Below are 21,463 nucleotides of genomic sequence, written 5' to 3'. Positions count from 1 at the left end.
GCAAACTCAAAAAAATGTTTTTCGATGCATGTCAGCAAAGCCACTACACAGAAAAACAGTAAACAACACATAAATTGCATTATAATGGTGACAAACGGTGCCCACAAACTGTTATGACCTACATAAAGCTGCCCCAACAACAGAGCTTTCTTTTCAGCACCATGGAGTGAATCTTTACCACCGCTACACCTGGCTACTAGCAGAGCCTTGTCTGGCAGTGAAACAGTTCATTCAGCCTTAAAAAACATAGCTGATATGGCTGACTTGCTTAAACAAATGTGGTTTCTACTGACAATTGAGATATACAAACTATGGCATAAGGAAACAACGATTAAGAGCTAGGACAATATTTAAAATTTCAATTGTTTAAATTTAACCTTTATTTACCTAGGCAGGTCAGTTAAGAACAAAATCTGATTTACAATGATTGCCTACCCCGGCGATGCTGGGCCAATTGTGCACTGCCCTATGGGACTCCCAATCACAGCCGGATGTGAACCGGGGACTACAGTGATGCCTCGTGCACTGAGAGGCAGTGCCTTAGACCACCGCGCCACTCGGGAGCCCGATAAGGATAGGGGGGACATGTATGAAATCCAGGAATTTATCTTTTCAATAATGTAGTTAGGCTTTTATGAGGTATTATGAGCCAATTGTAATCTATTAGGCATTTATTCAGTAAACAGAGAGATACAGTTCCTTAATATGTTGGCTCTATATGTAATAGCAAATAAGACTTTGGAGTGACAGACAGACAACAATCGAGAACAAGGAGAAGCAAAGACAGACAGAGTGACAGACAGAAAGAGACAGTGACAGACTGTACAACAGGCAGCCATGATGCACAGTTATAGTGGTGAGTTGTATCTCCAGTGATGTTTTTACATGTTGTATTTGTCTTTTAAACATGAGCTGGTTAAAAAAGGAGGAGAACTATGTTTCACCGGTGACTGGTAAAGTAAAAGTTGCAAGGTGATGTGGGCTGGTGTGGCTAAAATGCCAGGGCTGAATTTTTGTCCCAGTCCGCCCCTGCTCCATGGACTTGTTTTTATTCACTTCCTCTGAGAGTACAAGGGTTGAGAGGAGGGTAGCCCACTCTTTTTACATGATCTAGCCTGGACCGGTTGGAACCTGTACCATACTCAAGAGACACTTCCTCAACAGTGTGCAGTGCACCCGTGCAGCAAGCAACCAAATCCAGACATAGCTGGAAATCCAGCATGACTTCAGTCGATAGGAATCTAGAACCCTTTTGGTGTAACTCGCTAACGTCTTCATATTTCACAATTAGGCTGGCTATCTAGCCTAACTACAGACAGACAGGGCGAGAGGGAGAGAGCTAGCAAGGATTGTTACATTGTGTAGCTTACTGGGGCAGCAGATATGATGTGCCGGATACAATGTATTCATTTACAGACTGAAAAGTAGTAATTGCTACATAGTTACTGAACAGATGGTTACAGTTCAAAGCTTCTGAATGAGTTATATTGTAACAGAATGTTCACGCGGGAGAAACATTCGACCAAGTCGTAGTAGAGTAGGTGGTGCCCTAGTTTTCATTAGGCCTATCTCGAATTTGGTGGCATCTGAGACAAGCACATTGTGTCTTTAGGACGTTGATCTGTGGCATCCACCATCTTATAAACGCCGGTAATAGCGCTTTAATGTTAAAGTTGGACTATCCTTTACTTTGAATTACATGCGTACGGAGGCAGACGTTCTGCGCATATTATACACGTAGCTAGTGTTTGTCAGGTAGGCAATGTATTGAGAATGGTGCTGACATTCGCACTGTCACGAACATAATATTCTTGGTCACAAGCGTTATTCCATAGATGATAGTTTAATTATTTGATCTGAACCGTCGGAAGGAACTGTCTTGACCGTAAAAGTGGAATGGAGTGCCGGAAATCTAATTGATAAGAGATAACATCACCAAGATAGTAAGTATGGTATTTTTTTCTCGCATTTACCACGCTGTAAAAACTGTAAAATCCTAATTTATATTTGTTTGATGTTGATTATCATAATGTGCGGTTATCCCAAGGTAGTTTATTTAGGCTATCGCAAGTGGCAAGATAATATAAATGGTTAAGGAACAATAAATGTGTAACTATGGGCACATGCTGTAGTTGAGTTACAGTTTAAGTTTACCCCACGTTACAGCAAGTCACCTGACCTCAGAGTCAGACAGCAACAGAAAAATGAATGCGCAAGATCTCTAGAAGAATCTCAAGAGTTTATTAACATGTGTCTAATAGTTTATATTTCCTAAATTAAATGACTGTAAATATGTTCGATCAGTAGCCTAGGTGTATTCCACAACTGGTCTCTCTGCTCTTCTCTTTTTTAGACCAGGTCTGTCTCTATGGACTACTACACGCTCTCACCTACAGATCTTCTGCTTTGATTATATGCAAACGTATTTAATAATGGCTTACTCTTACTGGGATGTCACCTTAAAGCATTTTTTATTAATATTATACTATAGTTATAAATATAGCCTATAGGCTACTAGCCTATAATATCAAAATATGTATTGATATTACTGTAATTCTTTAGTTCAACTATGAAAGGAAATTATGAATGAAACCAAATATCATCAAGTTTTATTGGTTGGTAAAGCTTACCATATTTGTTTTAGAATACTGGTAAGGAAAAGTGTATGGCATAAAATCACTCTTAATAGTGTTGTAACAGTTATAAATATTAACAGTAGTGATCATTATCCAGGCTACCTAGTTTGGGCAATGTATCTTCACTGTCATAAAACAATTTTAATTTTTTTTTTTACCGTGGGGGAAAAGGATGAGAGAAGGAAGTGCTCCCACATGTTGAATCTGGGCACAATGACCTTTTCTTCTTAAAACAGCACACCAACATTATAAACTGCTCAGTGACTTACAATAGTTTGTAGACAAACATCAAAGCAACCTTTGCCATTCCTGTATCCACATGTCCTAACTAGTCTAGAACAGATGTAGACTCTAAGCTTTGTCATCAGATGTTTTCAAATCCTTTATAGAGATGCGTGAGAGAGAATAATAAGCCAATGTCATTACTAATGCTGTTTTTTTTTTTATAAGCCACTTTGTCATGGAGAGCCATTCAATTTAGTTAAACAAAAAAAATGGCGTCAACCTTTATTACCTTTTTAACCTTTATAACCATACCAAGTACAAACATTTACCAACAAAAAATCGATTTGATTCCAAACAAAAACACACATTTGAAGTGCTTGTTTTATTTATAATTAGATTGTTTGAGAAAGAAGTGCTTTCCATACTAGCTAAATGCCCGGTCTTCTTCCATTGCAGGAATGTTTACCATCACTGAGTTAGCATCGCTGAATGACATCCAGCCGACCTACCGCATCCTAAAACCATGGTGGGACGTCTTCATGGACTACCTGGGGGTGGTCATGCTCATGTTGTCCATCTTCGCCATGACGATGCAGATCACAAAGGACCAGGTGGCGTGCCTTCCCTGCCTGGAGGAAGCGGAGGAGGCGGCGGCAGGGCCAAACTCTTGCACAACCCAATGTCAGCAAGATACCACCTCATCAGCAGTTAGTATGACGACAGTGCTTGCTACACCAATGGCCACGAAAGATCTACCAGACAGTGCAGTACACGAGATCCACAACACCCAACCCATCGTTGTGAAGCGAGAGAGCAAAATGCAGCAACCTGAGCCCACAGGAATCCGAACCAACTTAGATTATCAGCAGTACATCTTTGTCAACCAAATGTGTTACCATGTTGCCTTGCCCTGGTACTCAAAGTACTTCCCGTACCTCACCCTCATCCACACCCTTGTGCTTATGGTCAGTAGTAACTTCTGGTTCAAATACCCCAAGACAAGCTCAAAGATTGAACACTTTGTGTCCATTCTCGGACGGTGCTTTGAGTCTCCATGGACTACAAAGGCTTTGTCCGAGACAGCCTGTGAGGATTCTGAGGAGAACAAACAGAGACTGACTGGCACCACTTCAGCACCGAGAGAGATATCACAGGAAAATAAAGACGAAAATGCTGCCAACACATCTACTCCTATGCTTGGGAATACAGGAGTCAAGTTCTCAGCAGATACGCCCGTTGCTGAGGCACCAAGTATGACTATCTTGGACAAGAAGGATGGAGAGCAGGCCAAGGCTCTTTTTGAGAAGGTGAGAAAATTCCGTGCCCATGTGGAGGACAGCGATTTCATCTACAAGCTCTACGTAGCTCAGACCGTGGTCAAAACGGTCAAGTTCATTTTGATTCTGTCATATACGTCAACTTTTATGGCTGCCATCGACTTTCGCCACAAATGTGAGCCCGATATCAAACACTTAACCGGATATAAGCAGTTCTTTTGTACTCACAACATGGCGTTCATGCTGAGAAAGCTCCTCCTCAGCTACATGGCCCTCATATTGATCTATGGGATGGTGTGCTTGTATTCCCTCCACTGGCTTTTCAGGCGCCCCCTTAAAGAGTACTCATTTGAGAAAGTCAGAGAGGAGAGTAGCTTCAGTGACATTCCTGACGTGAAGAACGATTTTGCGTTCCTCCTGCACATGGTCGATCAGTACGACCAGCTGTATTCCAAACGATTTGGTGTATTCCTCTCCGAGGTCAGCGAGAACAAGCTGAGGGAGATCAGTCTGAACCACGAGTGGACATTTGAGAAGCTCAGACAGCTTGTGATCCGAAATGCCCAAGACCAGCAGGAGCTCCACCTCTTCATGCTCTCTGGTCTCCCCAATGCAGTGTTTGATCTCACCGACCTGGAAATACTTAAACTAGAACTAATTCCTGAGGTCAGGTTTTCGGCAAAGATTTCCCAAATGACCAGTATGCATGAGCTGCACCTCTGCCACTGCCCTGCCAAAGTTGAGCAGACAGCCTTTGTCTTTCTCCGTGACCACCTCCGCTGCCTTCACGTCAAGTTCACAGACGTTGCTGAGATCCCCACATGGGTTTATTTGTTGAGAAGTTTGAGGGAGCTTAACTTGGTAGGGAATTTAAGCTCAGAACACAACAAAATGATCGGACTAGAGTCCATGCGAGATTTGAAACATCTAAAGACATTGTATCTGAAGAGCAACCTCACCAAGATGCCTTCAAGCCTAACTGAGCTGTCCCCACACCTGATCAAACTGGTGGTGCACAATGATGGTACTAAACTACTGGTACTGAACAGCCTTAAGAAGATGACAAACCTCACCGATCTGGAGTTGCACAACTGTGAGCTGGAGAGGATCCCCCATGCTATTTTCAGCTTAACCAACCTTCAAGAGCTGGACCTCAAATCCAACAACATTCGCACCATCGAGGAGATCATCAGCTTTCAGCACCTCAAGAGGTTGACCTGCCTCAAACTGTGGCACAACAAAATCATCACCATTCCAGCCTCCATAGGCCAGGTCAAGTGTTTGGAGTCACTTCACCTTTCGCACAACAAACTGGAGACGCTCCCGCTGGCGCTGTTCCACCTCCCCAAGCTGAGGCACCTGGACGTCAGTCAGAACTCCATCACAGTGATCCCGCCGGACGTGGGTCTCCTGCAGAACCTCCAGCACTTCGCCATCAATGCAAACAAGGTGGAAGTGCTGCCCAAGCAGTTGTTCAGGTGCACCAAGCTGAAGGTCCTGTGTCTGAGCAACAATGGCCTCACCAACCTGCCTGAGACAGTGGGTCAGTTGGTGCAGCTCGCTCAGCTGGAGCTGAGGGGGAACAGTCTGGACCGCCTTCCCTCGCTACTGGGGAACTGTCGCCTTCTACGTAAAAACTGCCTCATTGTCGAGGACCACCTTTTTGACACTTTACCCGTAGAAGTAAAGGAGAGCATCAGTCGGGAGACCAATGTGTCCTTTACGAGTGGTTTATAGCTTATAATCTCTGATATCTTAAACCCTTACGGGACAGTGATTAACTGAAATGTATATTATAACTCACTGAAGCAATACGCCATGAAATTAAGATGTTATTCACCAGGAAGTAGCCTTGTAGTTTTTGAACTTTTGGGCAAAAACGTGGCACAATGGTCTTCAAGCCAAATACTTCATAAAAGGCATCTGGCAGAAGTAAATTCATCGATAACATGAATATGATTTGGTGTACTTCTTAAAGGACCCTGTTTTCACGAATTTGATTATATAACTTCAAGCCCATTGAAAAGATATGGGGACATGACCCGGAAGTAAAGCGGAAGTGGTGGTTACTTTCACAGGGTATTGAACCACATTTTATTGATTATAAATTGCACTATATGGTTTGTTTCTTGACACTTTTAACTCAATAAAGTGAGAGAGAATGCTTCTCCTCAACGCAGACTGCAGAGCACTATAATCACGTAATTACTTTTTTGCATTTTTTCATTTCAAAGTAGTATATTTTTCAAATATTTAAGAATGTTCAGGATAAAAAAACGCTTTCAGTTGCTTCCTAGGGTATTTATCGCATAATATTGTAAACGGGAATTGAATTTTTGACTTATTAATATATATTGTATTAGCTACTCAGGTATAATGTTAACCATGGGCAATAGCTTTTCATCCTTAACTGCTGCTATTTCTCAGTGAGGGCTTTAATAAGAAAGGCCCAAACAGCATGTTTGTCTAAACATTCACTGTCATTATTCACATCACCATTCAATGAGAGAACAAATGCTCTCTTTTCAGTAGTAAATCACTTTTGTTTAAATAACGTTTCATTCATTTGCTTCAATGACGTCCTGCAGCCAAGACATGGTCTGTCAGCAGAGTGACAGTTGTTGTGTGTTGATAAGAGGGGGATCCTCACTCTACTGGGAACTGTTTAGAACCGCTTCGTCACAGTCTTGCCTATGTGATGTCATACTAAGTTCACTGGGGGAATAGAAGATACAGTCTGAACTTTTACCCCCTCTTGGGGATTACGCTTGAAATTGGGAGTACTTTGCACAACCAATATTTGCTTTTCTCATAGATTGTTGAATGTTTTCTATGGATTACACTCGCCTATCACAGACCATACTAAACCTAATTTATTTTTTAAAGATGTGTGATGAAAAGGGATGAGGTTTGACAAAAGGGAGAGAACAATGGGACAAAGATTGTTATTGCTTTTTTTCTATGCATTTCTGTACTGTACATGAACTGTTCACATTTGCCACCATACCAAATTACTGATCATACGCTCAAAGTCCATTAATTTATGGCACAATAAAACTAGATTTTAGATAAACTTTTCCAATTCTTGTCACTCTCTGTTTCAATGCATTTCTCAATGGTAATTGGACATTATTTATGGCACCCAGGTCTCACAGCCCACCAACACAACCAACTTAAGAAGATCCAACGATGTGCAACCTGGCCTTGCAGTCCCTGGAGTCCCGCCATACCTACCTCTGCAGATCCTTTGCACAGAAGCTTGCAAAATCCCAGGATTACAACAAATGTCTGCCTCAGATGAGAGGCCATGTCAGTGGCATATCTACCCGATTCGTCTCTGACTGACAGATTCTACAACAGCCCTATGCCTTACTTTGTGAGACTGCTTAATGCTGCTTAACTGTGATATTGTACACCACTTCTAATATATATATATATATATTACATTAACTGAATTTCCTTGATCAAGCAAAGGTACAATGTACACTACATCTTTAAGGATGATGTCATGCCAAAACAATAGGGAAATTTGAATAAAATAGAAGAATTAGCATCTTTTGAAATACAATCTGGAAGTTAATGCCTGTAACTCTGACAACAGGGCAGATGAGCCAGTACTTTGGTAATTCAATATCATAGTCAAGTTGAGTTTCGTGTGTGACTTTCTTTATCTCCTTTCAAGGATGATGGCAAAAATCCCTCACTTTGTTGGACATTTGCTTGCTGCTGCCCCTGGTTACACTTTATTGTAGCTAATAATGGCATTAAAAGCAAGCCACAGATTGTCATTTTAATTCATAGTCTACATACCTTTTACCAGGGCCATTGCGACTAACAAGTTGAATCATCAATAAAAAGCTGTTTGGAAATTTGGAACTGGAATAGAAATCACTGGTTTCATTACAGAGTAGTCTAAATAGTCCAGCATGATAGGTGGCAGTAATCATTCATAGTTTAGAGCCTAGAAGCAGCATCTTCGTTGACTAGCTACTATCACGGAGTAGGAAAATGCTGCTCCCATCCACCCATAGAGAATGATAGAGGCCTCTAGTGGCCATAAGGCCGTTTTAACATGTGCAGCACTATTGAGGGCTTCCACCATTTTAATGTAGTCAGCTGGGTGGGACTTCCAACTTCACTGGCTTCACTGGCTGATCCCTCCTGGTGACCCTGTTGGAGTCATGTCCAATTGGGTCATAAGGAGGGATCAGCCAATCGTGAAAAAGAAAATGGACTACTTTAAAATGGAGATTGCCTCAATTCGCTTAATTCACACGACGTGACATGTCACTTCCGGCTGAAAGAAAATGAGGACCAGGGTGGGAAACAGAGGCCGGAAACCTAGGCAACATAGTCAAAAGTCATACTGCTGTGTCCCTGGATGTAACTCATACAAAAGGAGGGAGTCATGCAGAGAATTAACTTTTCACAGTTTCCCCAAAGACTGGGCAATCTGACGCCAATGAGTGGTGAAAATAAAGAGAGTTGTCAGGCCACATTATAAGGTAAGTTAAGATTTTTGAATTTAATGTAGCTAGTTAGCTTAGCTAGTTAGCTAGCTATCTACTGGCCAGCCAGGCTAACAACACAGCCACCAGTTAGTTGAGAAATGCTAACATTGGTTAATTTAGAACATTTTTTGCATCTCTAACCAATATAGCAAGTTATAATGCTTGATAACTGAACTGGATCAATATTTCCCTACAGAGTTAACTGACAACAACCAAAGTGTGTTCAAAACACTGTTGTGGACTACTAACTACTAGTTTATTAAACAACTTGTCAGGTAGAATCATTAATCAACTGTAATGTAATTTTCTGTGTTACAGTGAGGTTGCCCGTCATGGAAAGGATGCACCTGCTGAGGAGCCAGATGAGTTAAGTTGTTTATTATTACATATGTATCTTTTCTGTAATTTTCAATAGTTCATAGCAGGTATATGTAACCGACTCTTGTATCTACAGTGACTCACTGGATCAAGCTGAGAACATGGCTTGCCAAATCATGTTTAGGTATAGACTTGCTATCTGAACTTCAGTCACTTTAGTGTTTTTGTGAGTTTACAATATTTGGTTTAACCTCGGTCACTAGCTCCCATTTACAATCATTCACAATGAATACATCAGTATCTGCCCTTCTACTCTACATAAAGGCCATGCAAGTTAATTTTGAGTTGTTTTTCTGTAAGCGTTCTACTAACAGAAAAGGAACATGTATTAATTTGCATGGCCTGTATTTGGAATAGAAGATGTAGAGCTGATAGTATTCATTTTAAGAGCATGTAGTTGGGCTTTTAAAGCAGCTTGAAGAGGTCGCTCCTCAAGCCGAGGAAATTGTGAAGCTTCAGGCAAACCAGTTCCTCCTTCAATGCTTCCTGTGTGACAAGAATAACAACATGTTTTAAATGGGATTTAGGGACTACAGTACTGTAAAAGGTGTTTTTCTGGCATTACAGCCAACAACAGAGACCATGGTTAGATGGAGTCAGGTACAGCACTTAAACAAAACAGATGAACACACACTTAGAGTTGGCTTTAAAGGAATGAGAAGCTTCCTTATTTTCCCACCCTCGTTTTCATTGTCGACGTCATTCAATATGGCTGCATTAAGCTAATGGCGCTGCCAGTGCTTTCACAGATGTTATAAATGGCACAGATATAAAAATGTGTTCTCTATCTGTCTCTATGCTGCTTAGACCTCTGGTCCACACTCCAGTCCTGTTGGTGGCGGTAATGCACTTTAAAGTTGGTTGCCAACTGCCTTAAAAAGTACACAGAAGAAGAAAAATAATCTCTATACTGCCACCTCCGTGCTCCTGCAGGGAGAAATTGAAAGTGGTGTTGTCTAATGTAGTTTATTTGTAGCATGAGGAAAGCTTGCTAGACTTTTAGCCACCTGCAGCCACGTAAACGAGACAGTAATGGAATAGAAATATGAATATCCGTAATGCTTCGGACCGCGACTAGGACGTTGAAGGGACATTGGTGTCACGACTTCCGCCTTGTTCGGGCGGTGTTCGGCGGTCGATGTCACCGGCCTTCTAGCCATCGACGATCCACTTTTCATTTTCCATTTGTTTTGTCTTTGTTTTACACACCTGGTTTCAATCCCCCAATTACTTGTTCATTATTTAACCCTATGTTCCCCCCTTGGTTTTTTGTGAGTGATTGTTTGTATGTATACGATCCGTTATTGTGGCCTAGTTTATTTGTGTTGTATTTATTGATTCCTTGAGTAAATTACGTTCCTTACTCATATCTGCTGTCCTGCGCCTGACTCCTCCACACCAACTACACACAGGCCGATTACAATTGGGCACATAATATGTTGTTAGCTAGTTAATCAAAAAATCTTAAAAGCCATGTAGTTGATGATAAAGATGTCGATAGTTTTTTGTTTTTTTTCGTTGAAAATGCAAATATGCCAGCAAAAATAATTAATGCAATAACATTAACTGTTAGCTAGCTAGTTATTATTATGAATGGCCAGCTAGCTAACAAACTATAATCAGCACCGGCCTGTACCCTTCCTGCACTAAGCTCTCTCCTGGCCCCTTAAACTAAATCTGAATTTGTCCTGCTAGGTGACCTAAACTGGGACATGCTTAAACCACCTTAACAAGTCCTAAAGCAATGGGACTCAATCAATCTTTCTCAGATTATTACCAATCCCACAAGGTATGACTCCAAAACCCCAGAAAAGGCTACTCTCCTCGATGTTATCCTCACAAATAATCCTGATAGGTATCAGTCTGGTGTTTTCTGTAATGACCTTAGTGATCACTGTTTTACAGCCTGTGTTCGTAATGGCTCCTCAGTGAAACGACCTGTCCTGATTTGTCATAGACGCTTTCTAAAAAAACTTTAATGAGCAAGCCTTTCTTCATGACCTGGCTTCTGTAAATTGGTATAGAATCAGCTTGATCCCCTCTGTCGAGGAGGCTTGGACCTTCTTTTTTGATATTTTCAGGGATATTGTTAACAAACACACCCCTATAAAGAAAATGAGAATTAAAAACAGGTTCAGCCCCTGGTTCGACCATGGTCTTGCAGAGTTACTCCTCCTCAAGAATTGCATTTGGCGAAAGGCTCGGCACACAAATACTCAGGCTGACTGGCTCTCGTTCAGACAAATGACAAATAAGTGCACTCGGGCTATCCGGAAGGCCAAAGTTAGTTACTTTAAGGAGCAGTTCTCTCTCTGTGGGTCTAACTCCAAGAAGTTCTGGAAAACGGTTAAAGACCTGGAGAATAAACCCTCCTCACAGCTGCCCATGTCCCTTAAAGTTGATGATGTGGTTGTTACTGACAAGAAGCACATGGCTGAGCTTTATAATCACCACTTCATAAAGTCAGAATTCCTATTTGACTCAGCCATGCCTCCTTGCCCATCCAACGTTTCCTCATCTCCCACCCCTTCTAATGCGACTAGCCCCGATGCTCCTCTCTCTTTTTCCCCCACTACAAAGTTTCTCCCTGCAGGCGGTCATTGAGTCCGAGGTGCTAAAGGAGCTCCTTAAACTTGACCCCAAAAGAACATCTGAATCAGATGGTTTAGACCCTTTCTTCTTTAAGGTTGCTGCCCCTCTAATCGCCAAGTCTATCTGTTTCTCCTCTTTGGGGAGGTTCCCATTGCTTGGAAGGCAGCCACGGTTTGTCCTTTATTTAAAGGGGGAGATCAAGATTAATCCTAACTGTTATAGGCCTATTTCTATTTTGCCCTGTTTATCAAAAGTGTTGGAAAAACTGAATTAACTGACTGGCTTTCTTGATGTCTATAGTATTCTCTCTGGTATGCAATCTGGTTTCCGCTCAGTTTATGGATGTGTCACTGCAACCTTAAAGGTCCTAAATGATGTCACCATTGCCCTTGATTCTAAGCAATGTTGTGCTGCTATTTTTTGGACTTGGCCAAAGCTTTTGATACGGTACACCATTCCATTCTTGTGAGTATTAGTGTCTCTGAGGGGTCTTTGAGTATTGGTGTCTCTGAGGGGTCTTTGGCCTGGTTTGCTAACTACCTTTCTCAAAGAGCGCAGTGTATAAAATCAGAAGATCTGCTGTCTCAGCCACTGCCTGTCACCAAGGGTGTACCCCATGGCTCGATCCTAGGCCCCACGCTCTTCTCAATTTACATCAACAACCTATATCAGGTAGTAGAAGGCTCTCTCATCCATTTATATGCAGATGATACAGTCTTATACTCAGCTGGCCCCTCTCCAGATTTTGTGTCAAATGCTCTACAACCAAGCGTTCTTAGTGTCCAACAAACTTTCTCTGCCCTTAATCTTGTTCTGAACACCTCCAAAACAAATGTCATGTGGTTTTGTAAGAAGAATGCCCCTCTCCCCACAGGTGTGATTACTCCCGCTAAGGGTTTAGAGCTTGAGGTATTCACCTCATACAAGTACTTGGGAGTATGGCTAGATGGTCCTTCTGTCAGCACATATCAAAGCTGCAGGCTAAAGTTAAATCTAGACTTGGTTTCCTCTGTCATATTCGCTCCTTTTTCATCCCAGCTGCCAAACTAACCCTGATTCAGATGACCATCCTACCCATGCTAGATTACGGAGAAGTAATTTATAGATCGGCAGGTAAGGTTCCACTCGAGCGGCTAGATGTTCTTTAACATTCGGCCATCAGATTTTCCACCAATGCTCCTTATTGGACATCACTGCACTCTATACTCCTCTGTAAACTGGTCATCTCTGTATACACGTCGCAAGACCCACTGATTGATGCTTATTTATAAAACCCTCTTAGTCCTCACTCCCCCCTATCTGAGATATCTACTGCAGCCCTCATCCTCCACATACTACACCAGTCCTGCCAGTCACATTCTGTAAAAGGTCCCAAAAGCACACGCATCCCTGGGTCACTCCTCTTTTCAGTTCGCTGCAGCTAGCGACTGGAATGAGCTGCAACAAACATACAAACTGGACAGTTTTATCTCAATCTCTTCATTCAAAGACTCAATCATGGACACTCTTACTGACAGTTGTGGCTGCTTTGCGTGATGTATTGTTGTCTCTACTTACTTGCCCTTTGTGCTGTTGCCTGTGCCCAAGAATGTTTGTACCCTGTTTTGTGCTGCTACCATGTTATGCTGCTGCCATGTTGTGTTGATACCATGTTGTTGTCATGTTGTGTTGCTACCATGCTGTGTTGTCATGTGTTGCTGCCATGCTATGTTGACCTCTTTATGTTGTGTTGTCTCTCTTGTCGTGATGTATGTTTTGTCCTATATTTTTATAAAGGTTAAATAAAAAATATTTGAGTACAGCATTACACCAACCCAGAAAAGTGGAAGTAGGTCTACCTAGCTTTGGTCCAATATTGGCAATACATTGACAATACCTGTCTGATATGGACAAGAAACCCGATTACTTAATGATTGACTACATTGTGTTATTGTTAATCACTTCAATGAACAAAGCGCATTTTACTCCACACAGAAACAACCCATGGTTATACCCACCACACAAGACATTCGACTGTAAGCTCAGCATCTTACAACTCTCAGTAAACAAGCAACTCAGAAAAGTAAGATATTCACTTTTGCTTTGGATGTATCCATTCTAAATGTACCAAGCAGAGGATTTCCTGCAAAATGTGATTTAGACTTGTTTGGAAAGTCACTTGGTATGTTAAATGGCTATTGAAGACACGGCCTAGTTCTAGTGTAAGGCCTCCTTAAAAGTGGTACCATATACTGTAGAAATGTGAAGACCTGAAAATCGTGAAATACTTGTTTTCTCCAGGGCTGAGCTCTACGACCTGTATGATCCTGGCTCATCATCAGACTCCGAAGTGGCTCCACTCCACTCCGTCATTGGACAGAGCAGCTGCCTGAGTACTGGATATCAAGGCTCCGCTTCAGTAGCTGGGCATCATGACGACCTCATCTGGGACTTGTCATACTCTTGTTCTGGCACCAGACATGAGCAGTCGACCCATGGCACCAGACATGAGCAGTCGATCCATGGCACCAGACATGAGCAGTCGATCCATGGCACCAGACATGAGCAGTCGAGCCATGGCTCAAAACATGACCAGTCAAGCCATGACCACCCAGCCTGGCCGTTGCCCACAACAGAAACGACACTATTCCCCCTCAATGCATATGGGGTGCGGGAGAAAAATGGGAGAGAAATGTCCACAACCACAGTACCTGACAAAGAGGTAAGAGGTTCAGAGGTTCCCTGCAGTCAGGTTATTATTTGGGGAAAAGGATCAAAACATGTTGCTGAGGCTTGCGTCGGTGCTGCGTTGTGAGGTACAGTCAAAGTCGGAAGTTTACATACACCTTAGCCAAATACATTTAAACTCAGATTTTCACAATTTCTGACATTTAATCCTAGTAAAAATTCCCTGTTTTAGGTCAGCTAGGATCACCACTTTATTTTAAGAATGTGAAATGTCAGAATAATAGTATAGAGAAGGATTTATTTCAGCTTTTGTTTCTTTCATCACATTCCCAGTGGGTCAGAAGTTTACATACACTCAATTAGTATTTGGTAGCATTGCCTTTAAATTGTTTAACTTGGGTCAAACGTTTTGGGTAGCCTTCCACAAGCTTCCCACAATAAGTTGGGTGAATTTTGGCCCATTCCTGTCACGGCCGTTGTAAGGAGGAGACCAAGGCGCAGCGTGGTAAGTGTACATTCTTCTATATTATAAGAACGAACAATGAACAAACGAACAAAATAACAAAACGAACCGTGAAGCTAATATGAGTATTACAGGCAACTAAACATAGAACAAGAACCCACAAACACCAAAGGGAAAATGGCTACCTAAATATGATCCCCAATCAGAGACAATGAAAAACAGCTGCCTCTGATTGGGAACCATATCAGGCCACCATAGACATACAAATCACCTAGACCTACAAAAACCCTAGTCATACAAAAAACCCTAGACAATACAAAAACTAACGTACCCACCCTAGTCACACCCTGACCTAACCAAAATATAAAGAAAACAGAGATATCTCAGGTCAGGGCGTGACAATTCCTCTTGACAGAGCTGGTGTAACTGAGTCAGGTTTGTAAGCCTCCATGCTCGAACACGCTTTTTCAGTTCTGCCCACACATTTTCTATGGGATTGAGGTCAGGGCTTTGTGATGGCCACCCCAATACATAATTTTCCTCCCTCATGATGCCATCTATCTTGTGAAGTGCACCAGTCCCTCCTGCAGCAAAGCACCCCCACAACATGATGCTGCCACCCCCGTGCTTCACGTTTGGGATGGTGTTCTTTGGCTTGCAAGCCTCCCCCTTTTTCCTCCAAACATAACGATAGTCATTATGGCCAAACAGTTCTATTTTTTTTTCATCAGACCAGAGGACATTTCTCCAAAAAGTACGATCTTTGTCCCCATGTGCAGTTGCAAACCGTAGTCTGGCATTTTTATGGCGGTTTTGAAGCAGTGGCTTCTTCCTTGCTGAGCGGGCTTTCAGGTTATGTCGATATAGGACTTGTTTTTACTGTGGATATAGATACTTTTGTACCTGTTTCCTCCAGCATCTTCACAAGGTCCTTTGCTGTTGTTCTGGGATTGATTTACACTTTTCGCACAAAAGTATGTTCATCTCTAGGAGACAGAACGCGTCTCCTTCCTGAGCGGTATGACGGCTGCGTGGTCCCATGGTGTTTATACTTGCATACTATTGTTTGTACAGATTGCTCCCAAGGATGAACCAGACTTGGGGAGGTCTACAATAATTTGTTTGAGGTCTTGGCTGATTTCTTTTGATTTTCCCATGATGTCAAGCAAAGAGGGCACTGAGTTTGAAGGTAGGCCTTGAAATACATCCACAGGTACACCTCCAATGGACTCAATGTAATGTAAATTAGCCTATCAGAAGCTTCTAAAGCCATGACATCATTTTCTGGAATTTATCAAGCTGTTTAAAGGCACAGTCAACTTAGTGTATGTAAACTTCTGACCCACTGGAATTGTGATACAGTGAGTTATAAGTGAAATAATCTGCCTGTAAACAATTGTTGGAAAAATGACTTGTGTCATGTACAAAGTAGACCTTCTAACCGACTTATCAAAACTATAGTTTGTTAACAAAAAATTTGTGGAGTGGTTGAAAAACGAGTTTTAATGACTCCAACCTAAGTGTATGTAAACTTCCCACTTCAACTGTATCTGTCCTCAGCAGACAAGTAGTCCATCTGGTTGTATCCAGTCCAACTGGAATACCAACCCCAATCATCACCAATCAGAATCTAGTGGAAGAGGTAAAATTGTCAAGCAACTGTTATTTTGATAATGGTCTGAGCGAGTTGTGAAGGGATAGAGTGTATGTGTGTGATTGTTAGATGTTCCTTTTAGTAGGGGACCAAATCAAGTCTCCCCCAGAGGTCACAAAGAAGAGAAGTAGAAGCCAAAATGAGGACAAACATGATTGGAGGAACCATCATTTGAATAATAGTGAAGACATCAAAACTATGAAATAACACATATGGAAGCATGTAGTAGCCAAAAAGGTGTTAAACAAATCAAAATATATTTTAACAGTCTTTAAGGAGTATGCTGAGCACTTGTTGGCTGCTTTTCCTTTACTCTGTGGTCCAACTCATCCCAAACCATCTCAATTGGGTTGAGGTCGGGTGATTGTGGAGGCCAGGTCATCTGATGCAGCACTCCATCACTCTCCTTCTTGGTCAAATAGCCCTTACACAGCTTGGAGGTGTGTTAGGTCATTGTCCTGTTGAAAAACAAATGATAGTCCCACTAAGCGGAAACCAGATGGGATGGCGTATTCCTGTAGTAGCCATGCTGGTTAAGTGTGCCTTGAATTCTAAATAAAACCGACAGTGTCACCAGCAAAGCACCCCCACACCATCACACCTCCTCCTCCATGCTTCACGGTGGGTACCACACATGCGGAGATCATCCGTTCACCTACTCTGCGTCTCACAAAGACACGACGGTTGGAACCAAAAATCTCACACTTGGACTCATCAGACCCAAGGACAAGTTTCCACTGGTCTAATGTCCATTGCTTGTGTTTCTTGGCCCAAGCTAGTCTCTTCTTCTTATTGGTGTCCTTTAGTAGTGGTTTCTTTGCAGCAATTCGACCATGAAGGCCTGATTTACGCAGTCTCCTCTGAACAGTTGATGTTGAGATGTGTCTGTGAAGCATTTATTTGGGCTGCAGACTGAGGTGCAGTTAATTGCCGATTTCTGAGGCTGGTAACTCTAATGAACTTATCCTCTGCAGCAGAGGTAACTCCGGGTCTTCCTTTCCTGTGGCGGTACTCATGAGAGCCAGTTTCATTATAGCGCTTGATGGTTTTTGCGACTCCACTTGAAGAAACTTTCAAAGTTCTTGAAATTTTCCAGATTGACTGACCATGTCTTAATGTAATGATGGACTGTCATTTCTCTTTGCTTATTTGAGCTGTTCTTGCCAGGATATGGACTTGGTCTTTTACCAAATAGGGATATCTTCTGTATTACAACCCTACCTTGTCACAACACAACTACAAAGCCTGAAAATATGACGCCGAAAGAGAGGGCATTCTCGCTTCTAGTCCTTAGGAAACTGCAGTATTTCGTTTCTTTCTGTATTGTTTCTTACATTGTTAGCCCTGAATATCTTAAGTGTTATTACTTACAGCTGGGAAGAACTATTGGATATCAGAGCGATGTCAACTTACCAGCACTACGACCAGGAATACGACTTTCCCGAAGCGGATCCTTTGTCTTAACTACCCAGGGCATTTTAACTGATTCCAGAGGCTTACCCAAAACAACGCCGCTGGAAAAGAGAAAGACAGGGGCGCGCATACCACCCACCGCTTCCGAGTATATTACTCACTAATGTCCAGTCTCTAGAGAACAAGGTCGACGAAATCAGGGCAAGGGTTGCTTTGCAGAGAGACATCAAGGATTGTAACATACTCTGTTTCACAGAAACATGACTCTCTCAGGATATGCTTTCATAATGTAAATGTAAATGTAAATGTAAATGTAAAATGTAAATGTAAATAGTCGATACAGCCACCTGGATTCTTTTTGCGTCTCGCCGACAGGAATAAACATATCTCCGGGAAGAAGAAGGGCGGTGGGGGGGTATGTTTCATGATTAACAACTCATGGTGTAATTGTAACAACATACAGGAACTGAAGTCCTTTTGCTCACCTGACCTAGAATTCCTCACAATCAAATGCCAGCCATATTATCTCCCAAGGGAATTCTCTTGGGTTATTGTCACTGCCGTGTATATCCCCCCTCAAGCCGATACCACGACTGGCCTCAAGGAACTTCATTGGACTTTATGCAAACTGGAAACCATATATCCTGAGCCTGCATTTATTGTAGCTGTGGATTTTAACAAAGCAAATTTGAGAACAAGGCTACCTAAATTCTATCAGCATATTGACTGTAGCACTCGTGTTGGAAAAACACTGGATCACTGCTACTCTAACTTCCGCGGTGCATACAAGGCCCTCCCCTGCCCTCCTTTTGTAAAATCTGATCATGACTCAATTTTGCTCCTCCCTTCCTATAGGCAGAAACTCAAACAGGAAGTACCCGTGCTCAGGACTATTCAACGCTGGTATGACCAATCGGAATCCACGCTTCAAGATTGATTTGATCACACGGACCGGGATATGTTCCCGGTAGCCTCAGAGAATAATGTTGACGTATACGCTGATTCTGTGAGTGAATTTATAAGGAAGTGTATAGGATATGTTGTACCCACTGTGACTATTAAAACCTACCCTGACCAGAAACTGTGGATAGATGGTGGCATTCGCGCAAAATTGAAAGCATGAACCACCGCATTTAACCATGGAAAGGTGACTGGGAATATGGCTGAATACAAACAGTGTAGTTATTCCCTCTGCAAGGCAATCAAACAAGCAAAATGTCCATATAGAGACACAGTGGCGTCGTAATTCAACAACTCAGACACGAGACGTATGTGGCAGGGTCTACACACAATCACGGACTACAAAAGGAAAACCAGCCACGTCCCGGACACTGACGTCTTGCTTGCTTTTCAATCTCTCCCTATCCCAGTCTGCTGTCTCCACATGCTTCAAGATGGCCACCATTGTTCCTGTACCCAAGAATGCAAATGTAACTGAACTAAATCGCCCTGTAACACTATCGCCCTGTAACACTCACTTCTGTCATCATGAAGTGCTAAGTGAGACTAGTCAAGGATCATATCACCTCCACCTTACCTGTCACTCTAGACCTACTTCAATTTGTTTACCTCCCCAATAGGTCCACAGATGATGCAATCACCATCACACTGCCCTATCCCATCTGGACAAGAGGAATACCTATGTAAGAATGCTGTTCATTGACTACAGCTCAGCATTCAATACCATCGTACCCTCCAAGCTTATCATTAAGCTTAATAAGGCCCTGGTCTCAACCCCGCCCTGTGCAATTGGGTCCTGGACTTCCTGACGGGCCTCCCCCAGGTGGTGAAGGTAGGAAACAACATCTCCACTTCGCTTATCCTGAACTAATACAGAATACCTGTTTTACTTGAGTGTGAGAGATCCATTAGATATCAAGTAGTTGGGAACTTGTAGTCATTTTGTTATATGTGGAAAATGTCATGCATGAACACCCATATTTAACTGTGGACTTTTATTTTTCAGTTGGAAATGATTTCAATAGATATTATTGAATGCAGAGTAGCGCAAATCTTTAGCGCTACGGATTGAATCAAGCCCCTAGTTAATGGATGACAGCAATCTTTCCACAATGGCTGCGTTTACACAGGCAGCGTAATAACGATCCTTTTGCCGCTAATTCAGGGTTTCCCTAACTCGGTCCTTGGTTTTTGCCCTAGCACTACACAGCTGATTCAAATAATCAACTAATCATCAAAATTTGATCATTTCAATCAGCTGTGTAGTGTTAGGGCTAAAACCAAAACGTGTGCACCTTATGGTCCTGGGGACCGAGTTTGAGAAATGCTGCACTAATTGGTATTTTGACCAATCAGATAGTTATCCAATAATTGGGCAAAAGAATAGGGCTGCCAGTGTTAAATGTAGACAGCAAAATTGCCACGAGTAGCATCGCAGCTATTGAGATGATTGAGATGCAAGACTTCTGTGCATGGGACCAAAACAGCTGAGAAGTTGAGCCTCAACTCTCTTACCTGTTGCAGAAATCGACCCACTATGCTGTTTACTTTCTGCATCTATGTCATATAGCCAAGTCCACCTGTAACGCAGCCATAGACAAACTATACTGAACAAACATTTAAACACAACATGCAACAATTTCAAATATTTTGCTGAATTACAGTTCATATAGGAAAATCAGTCAATTTAAATAAATTAGGCCCTAATCTATGGATTTCACATGACTGGGCAGGGGCGCAGCCATGGGTGAGCCTGGGAGGGCATAGGCCCACCCACTGGGGAGACAGGTCCAGCCAATCAGAAGGAGTTTTCCCAACAAAAGGGCTTTATTACAGACAGAAATAGTCCTCAGCACCCCCTGCCCCCTCAGACGATCCAGCAGGGGAAGAAGCCAGATGTGGAGGTCCTGGGCTGGCGTGGTTACACGTGGTCTGTGGTTGTGAGGCCGGTTGGACGTACTGTCAAATTCTCTAAAACAACATTGGAGGTGGCTTATGGTAGAGAAATTAACATTAAATTATCTGGCAACAGCTCTGGTGGACATTCCTGCAGTCAACATGCCAATTGCATTCTCCCTCAAAACTCGTGGCATTGTGTTGTGTTAAAAAACTGCAGTGGCCTTTTAGGTGCACCTGTATAATGATGTTTAATCAGGTGGATGGATTATCTTGACATAGGATAAAATGCTATGTCATTTGTGCATAAACACATTTGTACATAATTTGAGAGAAAAAAGCTTTTTGTGTGTATGGCAGTGGTGGAAAAAGTACCCAATTGTCATACTTCAGTAAAAGTAAAGATACCATAATAGACAATGATTCAAGTGAAAGTCAACCAGTAAAATACAACTCCAGTAAAAGTCAAAGTATTGGGTTTTAAAAATACTTACAGTAAGTATCAAAAGTAAATGTAATTGCTAAAATATACTTAAGTACCAAAAGTAGAAGTATAAATCATTTCACATTCTTTATATTAAGCAAACCGGACAGCACGATTTTCTTGTTTTATTCATTTACGTATAGCCAGAGGCACACTCCAATTTACAAACGAAGCATTTGTGTTTAGAGAGTCTGCTTAAGTAGTACTTTAAAGTAGTTTTACTTAAGCACTTTACACCACTGGTGTATGGAACATTTCTGTGATCTTTTATTCAGCTCATGAAACATGGGACCAACACTTTACATGT

General features: G+C 42.1%; 1 protein-coding gene across 1 annotated transcript; it reads left to right on the top strand.

The window, feature by feature from the left end:
* The first annotated feature begins 1,106 nt into the window (after positions 1-1,106).
* Positions 1,107-7,211, top strand: LOC139550878 (volume-regulated anion channel subunit LRRC8D-like). Its single transcript, XM_071362113.1, has 2 exons — positions 1,107-1,943; positions 3,318-7,211. The coding sequence occupies exon 2, from the start codon at positions 3,320-3,322 to the stop codon at positions 5,873-5,875; it is 2,556 nt and encodes an 851-aa protein (XP_071218214.1). The 5' UTR covers positions 1,107-1,943; positions 3,318-3,319; the 3' UTR covers positions 5,876-7,211.
* Positions 7,212-21,463: the final 14,252 nt, after the last annotated feature.

Source organism: Salvelinus alpinus, chromosome 23 (assembly GCF_045679555.1).
Source record: "Salvelinus alpinus chromosome 23, SLU_Salpinus.1, whole genome shotgun sequence".
Lineage (NCBI taxonomy): Eukaryota > Metazoa > Chordata > Actinopteri > Salmoniformes > Salmonidae > Salvelinus > Salvelinus alpinus.
The sequence above is the reverse complement of the archived record's forward strand: the minus strand, read 5'-3'. Positions and strand labels throughout refer to the sequence as shown.